At 37.3% G+C, this 14,984-nt stretch overlaps 1 protein-coding gene across 1 annotated transcript in view; it reads left to right on the top strand.

Annotated features, from left to right (window-relative positions):
• The window catches only part of SLF1 (SMC5-SMC6 complex localization factor 1), a 67,558-nt gene extending 57,773 nt beyond the window's left edge, over positions 1 to 9,785 (top strand). Inside the window, exons 12-17 of the mRNA XM_019516885.1 lie at positions 698 to 843; positions 2,761 to 2,930; positions 3,398 to 3,531; positions 5,460 to 5,552; positions 5,971 to 6,153; positions 8,682 to 9,785. Of these exons, the coding sequence (XP_019372430.1) occupies positions 698 to 843; positions 2,761 to 2,930; positions 3,398 to 3,531; positions 5,460 to 5,552; positions 5,971 to 6,153; positions 8,682 to 9,190 (1,235 nt within the window). The 3' untranslated portion in view covers positions 9,191 to 9,785. The remainder of the gene's footprint in view (positions 1 to 697; positions 844 to 2,760; positions 2,931 to 3,397; positions 3,532 to 5,459; positions 5,553 to 5,970; positions 6,154 to 8,681) is intronic.
• The last annotated feature ends 5,199 nt before the right edge of the window (positions 9,786 to 14,984 follow it).

Below are 14,984 nucleotides of genomic sequence, written 5' to 3'. Positions count from 1 at the left end.
GGGAAGAGCCTGGCGCAGCCCCAGCCCACAGCTGCAGTGTGCCCTGCCCCGCCCCTCACAGATCCAGGGGCACATGCCTCCCCCCCCATGCTCTTTCGGGGTGCGCACAGTGGCAGGAGCTGCTCCCCCTCTCCACACCCCCGAGATGAGCCGTGCCTCTGTCCCCAACCCCACCCAAGCTCTGCAGCGCCTACTCTGGCCCCACTCCTTCCCTCACTGCAGGGGCATTGATCTGCTCCCCCATGCCTCTTCCCTCCTCTTCCACCACAACAGACTTACCAGCTACATGCATCTGTATCAGAAATCAGATCGATATCAGCTGATATGCCTCCTTAAAAATCAGCTATTGGTATCGGCCCCCAAAATCTCTATCAGTGCACCACTAGTAAATAATTATCTCTTCAGAATAACCTTTATAGAGAGTCTATCCAGAGATTTTTTTTACTAAAAGGTTTGATTTGCTGTTAAGTAGGTTCTGCTTTTAAAAGCTGATGAATATTGTAGAAAGTATGCTTATTAGCAGCTGAATGATAATTTCTCTCTAATGTGACAGTTTTAGTAATTTTCATGAAGAATAATTTATGAATCATCAATAGGACAGAAATCTAGCAGAGGTATTAACTAAGTTGTCACCTTCATGGAAGTGACTCGTGTCCTGCATTTGTATGTGTTTTTCTTTCTTCCCCCACTCCTCCAGACTTTTCAGCACAGAAATTAAAAGTGTTCATTGATTCTATACCATCCCTCTGGCTTCAAATGTTTGTTGCAGAAGCAGTCTTCAAAAAATTTTGTCTACAGAGGAACATTATTATTTCTACTGAACCACTTTCTCTTCAGAAAATAGTAAGTAACACATTTGTATTTCTTGATAACCTAATACATTTAAGAATGTTATGAGAGACTTATGAAAAACATAATCTTTCTTTTTAGTTGCCTGCTCCTTCTTTTTTCACTGTGACAGGACATGTTCATTGCCTATGTGGCATTCTGTCCCTAGAGAATCTAAAGAATTTAAATGCAGAATGATATTAGGATGGGCTTTATCTTGCCACAAATTTGAGAGGATAGTTCAAAATGGACAGGACTTGCTTACCAATTTGCAATAACTTTACTGTAGCAGCTAACATAAGAAAGTATAGTGGGAAAGGAGTAGGCACCAATAACTATAAAGATGTAGTAGTATATTTAAAATTTAATAAAAATGGCCTGTTGTGTACGATTTAAAAATCAACAAGGTATAAGAGATAAGGTATGTTCTTCCTTTTAAAGTCCTGTAGCATTATACCAAGACACTAATTAGATGTTTGATTTCAGGCAGCAGTTTTTCTCTTGTTTTAATGTTCCACCTCCTCCTACTTACATTAAAAGTGTTGCTTGGCATCACAGCCACTAGAAGTTAGATAGGGAATGCATTTACTCAGGTTGTCTCTAACAAACCTTGAAAGGGTCTGGTCAGAACATGAAAAGGGAAAACATAGCAGAGCAGAGTTCAGCTGATGTGATCCTTCAGTGGTGTCCCAAATCCGAATCATGGACATCCCTGAATATGAAAGCCACAACAAACTCTGTGTTTAGTGTAGAAAAGGATAGGATTTTTTTTATTTATTTTACTTTTCAGCATAAGTATGCTTTAGGCAGAGCTTTAGGAAGATATTCTTATACGTCTAAAAATGAACCAAGAGAAGTGAAGGTATTTTTGATATATGTAATTGTCAACACAGAACCAAAAACTCCAACCTTGTTAGCATTGTTAATGAACCTTTACCTGACAGTAATTGCAGTCAATTATTATATGAATTATTATATGAATTTTTAGTGAATAAAGCAAATCTCATTCCTTTTGCAGTTTTCCTAAGGTCACAAGTCATTTTTTCCTATCCCCACAGCAGTATTAAATCTGTGGCATAGTCTGGCCACCAATACTCATGTAGTGTCTTCCTATGCAATTAACTCCACACATTCGGACTGAAAGGCCACCTTGTAGATGATTGTACAGTGAGGGAGGAGAGAGTAAGAAGGAATCTTTTCCCATTGTGTAGGAAGGAGCCAGTAATTTCAACATCTATAATATCCCATTAGAAGCTACGTCTCCATTCCCCACCTGCTCTTTAGGTGATGTCTTTTTTTCTATTGTGTTTGAAATCCTGGTTTATCAGGGAGTTAGACCCCACTATTGAATTATTATCTCTACTGGAAAACCACTAGATTTCAATAAAAAAAAAAGATGTTACAAGTAACCCACACATTGACTCTAGACTGCTGGGAAGAGAGTTTAAAAAAAAAAAAAAGATAAATTAGCACTACCTGGCCTATCTGGCAATAAGGAAAAAAAATCCTTCTCTAGCCCTAGGAGGTGATTAGCATGATGTCTACAATCAGGCCCAAAAGACACAACTCTATGCTGATCCAAGAAGGTAGTTTTTCTTCTCATATGGAGTTGCCCCCATCCCTGTGGCATAGTCTAAGAAAGGCTTATATGTAAAGCTGCCCATTAATCCTGGGATCCAGTAGGCTTTAGAGAGAGACAGTCATCCTCAAAGGGGACATTTTGTAGTGATTATAAGATTCTTTTTTCCATATTGATACATTAGTTGGTGCCTATGCACACCAATCATTTCAGTAGTATCAGTATTTTTAAACTCTTTCTAAGTATGCTCCGGTGTTCTTTTGTTAAGTACAACAAAAGCAAAATGAATACAAATTTCTAATTACCAAATAAAGTCATAAAAAATTAAAGAAGAAACATTACTCTTGCAACAGGTTCGTTCCTATTTACCTGCTTTAAGGGAACTAGGTATGCATGAGACAGTGAAAATGCAGAAAGTGAAGAAACAGAAAATAGGGCAATGGCCATGCCCTCAGTCTCAAAGGGCATTACTGATGCTAAATGGTGATAAGCAGAACCAAGTCGAAGGGCTGCCTGATCTACCGTAAGTAATACCTATAACATCACCAGTTGTATTCTGCTTTGGGGGACAGCTGCTGACCTGACACATTTCTTGAACTTTATGTGACCTGTTTTGTTGTCTGCAAATTATTGAGACTGGCAGAAAACTCCATTTTAAACCTGAAACACATCTGGACTGCATTTTTTCCTTCCCTCAGTATATTTACATATTGGAGCCCATTTATTTCTCCAACAATAACATAAAATGCTTTCTTAAAGAAACTGTTCAAAAAATTACCTTTCAAAAAATCTCTGCATATCAAGTATGTATTTTAACAACTATTGATAATAGAATTAAGATTAAATTCCAGAAAGTCTCTACAACACTAAAACATATTATGGATTATGTTCTTGCTCTGTTTACCAGTAGGTATATCTTCATCTTTTCTAAAAAAAAAAAATTAAGCACATCTAACAAAATACACTTATTATTGCTTGCTTTCCTTTAAGTGAAATAATCTGTAGTAAGAACCCTTCATTGTCAGAGAAGTTAAGAGTGACAGCAGAAGCTGAAGCATTACACACCAAAGAAAGTCATCAGTCTATGGTTAAAGACATGCGTCTTTACAAGACTAATATTAAAGGTATTTTATGTTTTGCAATTATACTAAGAATTTTACATGGCTACAATCAGTACTTTCAAATTTAACACGTGCCCTGATGACTGCTGAGCTAAAATGATGGCTGATGTCCAAGAACTACTTCCTCGTGTTTCATATGTGTTGTTTTCAATGCTCATTTGAGGGAAATAATTGTATTCATGGTAGAATAAAGCTGCTTTCTCTACATACTCCCCTCCCCCAAATATTAAAATACAGTGTACAGCTTGTGAGCTCATTCCAGTCTTGCCCGCCTTACTTTACTAATCCACCTCAACCTGTGCTTGGTAGGATCAATGTTGTCTTCTGATTTGAAAGTATAATTCAGTCGTCATCTCTTTCAGGCCTAGACATTTTGTGAACAAAGACTGAGGAGTATGCTATGTTACATAGCTGTGTTAAGCATATGGACTGTTTTCTTCCAGGCATTGAGCCCAGACTATGAAAGGCATTTGGCTTTTAGTCTCAACTATACTGGAACCCAAGCACCTAAGAATGAATAGCACTGCAGTAATTCACTCAGGCCCCACTTACTACACAAATTCAATAAAATGCACTCTATCCAGCTAGTATCGCTTGCTGGAACTCCCATTTTTATTATTTGAACCTTACCGATAGTATTTTTCGTACAAATATATTTATCATAATGACGCCCAAGGGAGAACTGAGGTAAAATTGGCAACAGAAACCCCTCATCTTTCAAAGGATTACGTTCAGAGTTGAGAGAGAAACACTGGAGGATAAAGACCTCAGTCATTTCAGAGATTTAAAACAGAGCTTCAGCAAGAGAGAGAGGCCACGCACTTCAAAAATTGGTGCCTTTTTTCTTCACTGCTTCTTCAAGTAAAGTTAATGAGCAAAATTAATGTGAATGATTACTTTCTTTTTTTTTTTTTAAACAAGGGAAGCAAACTAAAAAGAGTAGAGCCAAAAACAGGATCAAACTCTTCATCTCCCTACTAACATCCTGAGCACTGTTTCTGTTGAAAGAAATTAGTATAGCACTTAGATTTTCATAGGGACTGTGTCAGTGGAATCAAAATCAATCTAAAAGCGCCAGCAGCAGAGAAGTAGTCTGATGTAGACATTTCATCACTAAATTGTCTGATGTTGCATCATCTTTCACCTGGCTTCAAGATTTTGCTCTGGCTCTTGTTCAGGCAATCACTTAGTGAAACCAAAATAGAGTATTGCATGTCTGAAGTTTTGAATCACACCGTTTTCTTACCTTCAAGCAGCAGCTCTCAGTCTCTTGCTGTTCAGTTTTCCACACTCTTGTCAGCTGTAAATGGTATGAGGGTTTATTATCATTATTAATATTATTATTAAAACTCCTTCATTTATTCATCTCTCTCTCTCTTTCTTTCCACTACTGTAGCCAAGTCAGACAGCCTATTGAGAGACAGCAAACCATCTGTTAGCAGATTTGAAGTTCTGAATTATACTTGACTATGTAAAGGCACTCGTGCTTAGCCAGAAACATTCATTTGAATTAAGCTATAAATGCTGTGTAAAAAGAGCCATACATTTCAACATAGGTTCATGAATAAATTTAAGGGAGGGCAACTACACTCTAAACTTTTATTACTTCAAAACCCAGTATTTTTGGTGTTCTGTGATCATTCAGTGCTTTTATAGTGTGATTGAAGCTTTAAACCTTGAACTGGGGGGAGATAATTCCTGTGTTAAACCTTTTGCAGTACAATTTCATTGCTGGATCTGTGACGGAACAGAAGCTCTGTGGGGTTTTTTTGAATTTTTCTTAAAAGATGGTTAAACAGGACAAAGGAAAATCTTACTCATTATTGAATTTTCTGGCGCATAGCCAGATTTCCTAGTTCTGTGCACTTTGATTATTTTCTTTAGTAGCTATCTTGCCTAGTCTAGTACAATCTATTAATTTTTTATGGTAGGAGAGACAGCCCTGCATATAGCTTGCATAAGAAACAAAGTGGAGAAATTGATTCAGCTCCTCTCTATCCCTGGAGTAGACATTAATGTTAAAGGTAAGTTATTTTCTATGCTCAACCAAAATATTGAGACTAATAAATAATTTTGGTAATTTTAATTTGAAATGCAAAACTTCACATGGGAGACAGGATTAAAAAAAAATCATAATTGCTTCTAATAATATGGAGTCAGGACTTAAAGCAAAGATTTTATGAACTGATATCCTAAATTTTGTAGGAATGTGCATCATAATTTACTAACCATATTTTCTGTCGATACCTAAAAATGCAATTTAAAAAAAGCTAATACTTTTTCAGTAATTTTTACTTTTAATAACAATTGCAGTTTTAGTATAAATAAGCAATACTGTTTCTTTTAAACAGCACAGCTTTCTTTAAAAAATAGAATAATAATATTATGAGCATTTTACTGTAATTTTTGCTTTTTAAAAACTTCCCTTGATTTATAATTCAGACTATGCTGGCTGGACGCCTTTGCATGAAGCCTGTAACCATGGCAGCACAGTGTGTGTCCATGAAATTTTGCAACGTTGTCCGGAGGTAGACCTGCTCAGTCAAGTGGACGGGGTGACTCCTTTGCATGATGCGCTGTCAAACGGACATGTAGAAATTGGCAAGATGCTACTTCAGCATGGGGGTGAGTGCATTTATGCTAAACTGGTTTAGAGAAATTATCCAGTGTTAGATGAGTCCATGTGAAGTCCATAGCTTTCTTCTTAGGAGATGGTGAAATGCAGTGATTGTTTAAAATAAAATAAATTTTGAAAGCAAACTGTTTTGAATGCTAGAGAGAGAAATATTACCCTTTTCTCACTTATTCGGATTGTCATCAAAACAAATATGTAATTACCATCAAATATCCATGACCTGTTATTCCTATATTAAAACATTAAACATACATGTGGTTTGTTTAAAATGTTTTACACTCTGATGACAAGATTCAAATACAGTTCTTCAACTCATTGGTGAATGAACAAAAATTATTACTAAGTAATTTTACAGATTTTTTTTGATCTATATTGTAATGTTATAGACAGAAAGAGATTTACTTGATTAGAGTTCTACATGATATATATTTCAATGAAAAATTATTCAGCATCTCTAAAAAACTGTGACTATCTTCAAAGAAAAATTTGCTAGGAAATTAGTTAAAGAGAAGACCATTTTGTAATTGTGATAGCTGCTGTTTGGGAGGGATAATGGTGATTTGGGATACCGTAGCTTTACAATCAGTCGTTGCTTCTTCTACACTTTACCAATCATACTTTTCACAGTTTTTTTCGAGTGACAGGAAGCTTAAATCTTATTTTGAGAGAGACTGTACAAATTAAATTAACCAACCATGTTTATGAGCTAACTAAATACAAATAACTCTCTCAAAAGAGACCGTTGATATCTAATTCATCTGCTAAAACAAAGATTTATGTTCCTTATACTGTTCATACCTACTGAATGTATCAAACTGATTTCTGCCCAATAAATGTGTCCAGACTTTTGTGAAAGAAATCATTCTGCACATAATGCAAAGGAATGCACTGTATTTAGGTGGCTTATAACTCAATTAAGCTGGGAGAGACAAAATTATATTTGTTTTTTGGCAGAGACTTCTGTATTTACAGTCTTCTCCTGCCCCCTAAAGGCTACTTATGTTGGTTTTACAGACACCATCTCATAATCAATACATTCCTCTGCTATTCTACCTCTGCATGTTTGCTGAGCTTCAGTGCTGTGTCTCCCAGGTGTTTTATTTATCTACTGAACCATGTATCTGACATGCCAAGCCAATACCTGGCCTCACTTCAATCGGTCTAAGTGATGCAAGAGCCAATATTATAGTAAGCCCAGCTCTTCAATAGAGAATGGCATTGCACTGACAGGTGTGCATTTTTCCTGCTCCTTGTGAAGAATAGGTAGTGGATGATCCTGTTGTCCTAGGGGAGGAGATCTACTTGCACTTGCATTCATCAAGGTCTTCTGGCAACTGTAGAGGCTGAACGCAGCCTTATCTTTGCCTTTGTTACATTCTGGGTTTTGGCCTGTCAAGTAGTTTGACACCAGCATGGTGGAGACAGCATTATACATTCATTGTAACTTCACTCAGGTTCAATAACTGTAATTTGGAGTATTTCTGAAGTAGCTTTTTAAAAATGCTTTTCCCCAAAAAACTTGCAAAAGTTATGTAAATATCTTGCATAATTATTGGTGTTAGAAAAAAACATTGTTATACATGCTATTAGAGTTAAAGCAGGATAAGAAAGTCAGAATGTACTATGTAGGGCTATGTATATAGTACAGTTATCTTTTGCTGCATTTAAAAAATATTTTTTTTCATCAGAGGCTGGCAAAGAGAAGTTACATGAATGCAACTGTGGCCTTTATAACACCACAGGTTTGCAGCTTAAAAGTGCTTAAGTGTTCACCCTTGAATATGCCACCTGTTATGCATTAGCCTAACTCATTTTTCTTTCTTACAAATTTAACTTAGTAAATTTGTAAACTTACAAAGGGGGCAGTTCTGTTCTAGTAATAAATCTGGGGGTTATTTAAAAAAAGAATCTACCATAGTCTAGACATTTTGCCCATTTACTTAAAACATAGTTTATTAAAGTATCTAACATTGGCATTACAAAAATTGCTAAAAACATCTAGTGTACCTAAGTGATTAGTAGTGAAGAGGAACCTGGATTATTCGGAACAAGTTACTTGATCTGTCTGTGTGTTAACTTAACCAGTAATATAATAAGCCAAAATCACCACCACACTGGAAGTAAATATTGTGTTTGGGCATATCTTCAGCAGGTATGCATAACTGATGCTAAGAATTTTTAATGAATTTTGACCTTAGCAACACTTTAATACTATAAATGTCATTTTTATGTGTGCTGTATGTTGTCACTAAGTTTTGGGAGATAATATTTAGACAGGTAGTATGTTGCTTTTTTCCCAGAGATTGTTATGCTTTTTAAATAGTAAAATAAGTGGATAAAGAAAGCCGCAACTAATAAGACAACTGACTTGAAGTTTCCCTCTAACATGTCTCAGCTGTTCAGTCAACATGTAACCAATGTGTCAGTATAACTTAGTACAAAAACAGGTTATAAACAGACCCCTAGCTGCTGGCTTGAAAGTGCTGTTACTGTTAACTGTTTGTATTTTTTCCTGCAGGACCCGAGCTCCTACAGCAGAAGGACTCTTCTGGAAAACTCCCGCTGGATTATGTGGAATCTGTACCAGTAAAAGAAGAACTTTTGGATATTGTTTGCCCAGAAGAGATGGTTGAGAGTTTCTCTAAACATGTAGAAGATGATTTCCACAGCCAGCAAACAGAACTTTGGTTGATTTTATTTAGTAAGATGTTGCTAAACATTTGCTCCGTTTATAACCTGCCTTCACCATTTACTTTAACTTTCAAAGAACTAGGCTGCTCAAATTCAGTTCCATTAGTGGGTAATGATGGCCGAAAGTTGAGAAGTAGCTTTGTTGCTGATTGGTTAGTAGATCTTTTCACTAGAGAGCTAGAAACTTTCCAAAAGCTTCCAAACTTTCTTCATACAATATCTATGGACCTACAACATTTTTCTGGAGAACAAATGGAAGCCTTATTGGCAACACTGGAAACTATGGCAAAAGCAACTTGGCTGTCTGAATTCCATCTTTCTAATAACTCAGATTGATTTTTAAATGTTTTCCATTGGTTCAGTGTTGAGTTAGGTTCATTACTGTGAACACTGAGGGTGCACATTGCATGTCCCAGCACCAGCAGACTTTAGGGGCTGCTTGCCCTTTTAGTGTTATAAAGCTTTGTTAACACTTCCCACTCACGGAAGCTGCATTTAGGACATTCTGAACCAGTGCACCTTCTGGCCACCATCACTGTGACAAATTCCTTCTGCTCTTTAGGTTGAACCTTATACCTGTGGCTTCCTCAGCAAGGGAGAAATCAGTTGCATTAAGTTAAACCCCTCCTTTCTTACACTCTGTAAATTTTCTGTCACCACGTAGACCATAATCAATACTGGCTTCAAAGTCTATTGACCCTTAACTTAATCTGGTAACTTCCAACATATAAGTATAAGCCTGTTTTATGCAACTAATCTTCTGAATATTTGTCAATAAATAAAAAATGTGTGGGAAACACAACTTTTAATTGCAATCTGTTTTTCCTATACTATGTAGAAGTGTTTCTCTTCAGGAAAATATATTAAAAAATTGTACTTAGATACTTTAAGGTATGATAATTTTTAAATTAAAATCTTAATTTTTATGCTGTACATATATATTAGTTGCTAGAAGTTCCCATATTTTCATTGCAAGCTGTTGATGTAGGGATGCCGCTGAACTCGGTTAACTTATTTTGTGCCACTGCAGCGCCTGCTCATTCGTCTTAGCCTGCATTATGTTCAGCTTAAAGTCTGGTTCAGATCACCATTTGTGCTAGGACTTTGGTTGTTTAAGCTAGCTGAACAAAGAAAGTTTAATGGTGGTCAAGCCACCTTTCTGCTTTCCAAATTACTACAATTGCTGAAGGCTAGTTCAGCACTGAAGACAAGTTAAAAGAAGGTTGATAGTGCTCTAACCTATATTAGTTTTCATTTCATCCTTATATCTACTACACTGGCAGGGTTCACCAGAATACAAAATGCTCTTACTGCATTCTGAGGCATTCCTTGGGGCCATAGGTGGTGGTGGTGGAGATGTAACTCTGGCTCTGCTAGTAGGGAAGTTCTGGATGGACTACAAAGGGCAGTTTCACAACAGGTTCATGCCAGTTACTGGCCATCAAGCTCTGGAGTTTTAGCTTGGTGATTCACTGAAGTATGGACATCTTTAAAAAACTACAGCCCCCCCCTTAATGTTATTCTGTTACTACAAACACATGAAGACTACATCAGATAAATCCTCTAAACTGGTAAACTAATCCTCTCACCTAATTTAGGATGTGAGTTTATACACTATTAACTTGGTTACATCTAGTAACCAATTACAGAAAAATGGACAAGTCCTGAATCATCTTCTACAGGCACAGAAGCACTTTGTGCAAGGAGCTACTATGATTCTGGTGCCTAAAAAGAAAGCTTGGAAATTGGAAAGAAGTAGAGATTTTAGGGAGGCTATACTTGTACGGCTACCTAGCAGTGAAGGATCTCTTACTACTTTTTCCTCCCTGTTCCTCTGCACAGATTAGGGAGTGGAAAACAGTTGCCCTTAAATAAAGAAGAGAAGGAAACACTGCTTTTACAGGGGTATTTAATGATGAAATCTAAATATGATAACAGATTAGGAATCACCCCCAGATCTTAAGCTTTTAAAAGGAATTGCAGATTAGCAATTGTTCAATTTTCAGTTCTTCTATAGCAGTAACTTTTGTCTATTAAAAAAACACAAAGTAAGGTTGTAGATAATAGCACCTACTGGAATTAGTGTTGCTTGGCTAGAGGGAATAAGTTACATTGATACAGCTGGCTGATGCACATTAAAACTTCCATTTAGCTTTCACACAGCTAAGATATATGATCTCCTGGCACTTTATCCACTGAAGATGCTCAGGCTGTTTTAGTCTTGGAACCAGATCTTCATTACAAATGTTCAGTGGTTATTAATGACTGATTACATTTGTTTTAAGACATGTCACAGAACATGCTGCTTAAGTAAGGTTAGAGGGTCTATGCAGGTTGGATGTGTGAGTGCTTAGAGTAACAAAACAACTAGGCAATCAACCAACCTTCATTGCATATGAAATGGCATAGTAACTGTAACACTCTAGTGTAATGCCTGGTTAAAGAAAAATATGAAAGGAGTCTGATGTTAACCCTTGCAAGGAATGCAAAGCATGTAGTTAAGATGGTAATACTTAATTGGATTATTTTTAATCATGAATTTGAGAAATAATCATAGTAGAAAACAAAGGGATAAAATTAAAATAATTTTAAGAATCACTAAGAGATGAAAATTATAATGGCAATCTGTTGACTTTTTAGAGAGAGATGCTATTTATTAAAATCACTCCCTGTACTTGCTGTTTTGTCCTTAGAGATGTAACTCTTATTTTAAGGTTTACATATTTCTGTTCGTAAGTTACTTTAAATATATCTATCTACTCCGTAGCATCCAAAGAGGTGAAAGAACATTATGGTTCCATAATCAAGCTGTTAGAATGCCAGAAGTAATATTGCTCATGGAAATTTAATTCATCCATCTTGTGTATCTGTAGTCCTTAATTGTGTGCTCATACAATTTTTTCCCATTCCTTTCTACATATGTACTGAATGAGGCTGTTTTGTACAAGACCCCCACAGCGTTTATTGCAACAGGTGGAAGGTGTGTAATGAATGAGATGGGAAATTGCAGGAAGAGAAGAGACAGTCTCATGATTAAGACAGTTGAATGCCACCCTGTTAAGCTAGATCCTATCTAGGCATCTGTCACAGTTCTCACATGATTCTAGTCAAGTCATTTAAAGACTAGACGTCTTCAGAGGTGGTGACTAATGTAGTAGGCACTTCTGATCCTAATCTCTCTGCCTCTCAGTACCTACTCATGTACTAGAAGTGGTGGAAAAGTAAGTTTATTAATTGTTAAATCACTTATGGGAAGGGGGGGTTAGCAGACACCTCATGAAGAAATAGCTTTGTCTTCAAATCAGGGGTTGAATCATGCACTTTTAATAAGATAAAGAGGCATACATGCCAGTAGAGAAAATGGAAGATATTCAATAGCTGCTTATTAAGTGAATACTGTCCATTCTTTGTGCTGAATAAGACAGGGCCCTGGAAGGGGAAAAAGAGGATGACAAACGGGTGAACATGCAATTAAAAACTAATTAACACAGCTTTCTCAGTAGGGGTGTGGATTAGGGTTTCATGGGCTATCTATAAGTTCTTGCATTTGCCAACTTGGAAGATTTAAAATATCCATACGGCATGTTCTGCATGCAGCTTTCTCAAACTTATATCTGCACCTTCAGTCGCTTCCCCTTCCCAAGCATGTTTCCTATTACTATTTTACTTTCTCTTTCTCTGGGCTATCCCATCTCAGTCCTTCCGCCCCCTACCGTGACTTTTCCAAGCTTTTTAGCAAGCCAATCCCAGCCAGTTCTCTCATCCTAGCTCCTTGTCAAATCTGTCTTCCCCTCTCCCATGTATTCTTCCCTTTCTAATCTGTTTCTCCCTGTCAGGTTCCCCATCCAGTCTCATTTTTTCCCCAGCTTTGGTCTGTGTCCTCCCCCACTTCACCCCTTTTCCCTCTCTCTCCTAAACTTACATTCCTTGTCCACCTCACCCCCTCTGTACACTCATTCCAAAGCTAGCTTCCAGTCTCAGTCATAACCAGGGAAGCCGAGCTTTGCTTCTTTAGCACTGAGTCCAAAACAGAAACTTGAGAGGATGGCTTTGCTCTATGCCTATAAGTAGGGGGACTATGGTGGTGTTAAGCCACTTCTGCATCTCCTGATCTCTTGCTCCTCCACTGAATAACTCCTCATGAGTTCATGATGATGTGCACTGAGCTGAGATAACAGCATGTCAGGGTCTGCATGGGTGACCTTAAGAGTTCTTTTTCTCACTTCCTGTACAGGGGATTCCTTTTCCAGTCTCCTTTATAATGTTTGATGTCTAAAAATAGAGGGAAAAAGCTTCTGGTTTATCACCTAATGTAATTTATTTTAACTCTACCTTGTGTGTTCTCAGGAGAGCACATCACAAAGCTAAACCCAAGATTCTAAATGTAACTTTTAACTAATGCACAGCATACATTTCTCATTAACTTACTAAAATGTAACATTTGTGTGGCAAAGCACCAAAACTTCTAGGTGAAATGTGTAAAACTTGCAGGTATTAATGTGAAATAATAATTGCAACAGATTGAGACCAAGTAAGTTGACAAAACGTTATCTATTTTCCTTCCTGGTATGCAGGAAATTCTTGTGGTACTTGCTTTAACTTTAAAGCAGTTTCTTCCTGCCACACAATAGCTTTTTCTCAGGTTTCTCCACTTGAAAAGTACTTCCTTATAACCTTAGGCCCCTAACTGTTCTCACTGTTTTTCTGGCTAAGTAGAACATGTTCACAGTACTTTCAAAACATGTTAATACCCCTCTTCTCAGTGGAGAGAGGGGTATTTCTCCCAGGCACTTAGCACACTGTCTGCAGTATTCTCACTCCATGCCAACAGGGGTGAGAATCTTAAGTTTATACACATACTTATACCCAGTGTGACCCTCACTGACGGTTCACTATTGTTCAATAGTTCAACAGCTCAGTGTGGAAGTACTCCCTGGTGTTGTCAAATGTACACTGATAAGAGCCAGCAATGTCAGGCAAAGATATTGTTTGAATCACTGTGTTGTCAGTAAATGTTGTTTCAGAACAGAGTTTTGACTTAGTGGTTTCCTAACATGCATTATTTGCCTTTCACATTGCCACATAAATAGAAATAATGTATGCCACTGCATTTGCACAAATCTTTTTCTCCATCTGATGAAGTCCTTCTAAGATATTTTACAGCATGTATTTTGGGTTTATCTTGTTTTCAAACATTCATTCTTTAGTTACTAATCAGCTAATTTAGAACAATTCCAGCTAATGAAGAGTACAGTCTTGTACAGTGTTGCGCACACCTGTTGTGCTGTTTAAATAATATATTTTGTTGGCAATTCACTTTCCGACAGTCCCAGTATTACTGAAAGTTTGTGAGTGTTAAGAGCTAGACAGAAGTAATGCTAATTTGCATTAACATAGCTTGCTTTGTGACTACATTTACAGTTCAGTCCACCAAATGTACAATACTGATGGATGTCTTAACACATGCTCCAGGGCTGGAAGGGGTGCTTTAATTAGAGCGACTTTGAGAGCCACTGTAACTAAAGTGCCCTGAATGTCTCGTGTATCAGCGTCCCCAGGACTTCAAAATGGCAGCAGGAGCTTTTCAAATAAGTGCCTCCACTGCCATTTTGAAGCATGGGGACGCTGATACACAATATGCAGAGGCTGGCTGGAGCATGGTAATTACTACACTCCAGCCGACTCAATCCAGTCTGCGCTGATGCACGTCGGAGCAGCCTCCCGGCTTGTGTACAGGCACCCTATGTTTCTTGAAACTAGTGGTTCTTGAGCTTTCTAAGGTAAATAAATATAGTTTAAGATTTCCACATACTTTGCTGTATATTTATTTTCCAGGTGAGGCTTTAAGAAGTCCTGTGTGTTCTTCATAGATTTTAAATATCACATTGTTGATACTTCAGTAAAACTGTTTCCAATATCTCATTTAAAGTTCTAGCATATGCATTTTATGCAATATTGTAGTCTCATGAATTCTGCACAAAAGTAATGACATCCCCCCACCCATTTCTACTTACTGCTTTCTTTTATACACCCAAGCATCATATTGGCCCTTTTGGCTACCTTATAACTCATATAGAATATCTAGTCCACTCAAAGCCCTAGATCCTTTCAGGATAGGAACAGACATTGC

Source organism: Gavialis gangeticus, unplaced genomic scaffold (genome assembly GCF_001723915.1).
Source record: "Gavialis gangeticus isolate Ggan-Ray unplaced genomic scaffold, GavGan_comp1, whole genome shotgun sequence".
NCBI lineage: Eukaryota > Metazoa > Chordata > Crocodylia > Gavialidae > Gavialis > Gavialis gangeticus.
Note: the sequence above shows the minus strand (reverse complement) of the source record. Positions and strands in the feature narration are given on the sequence as shown.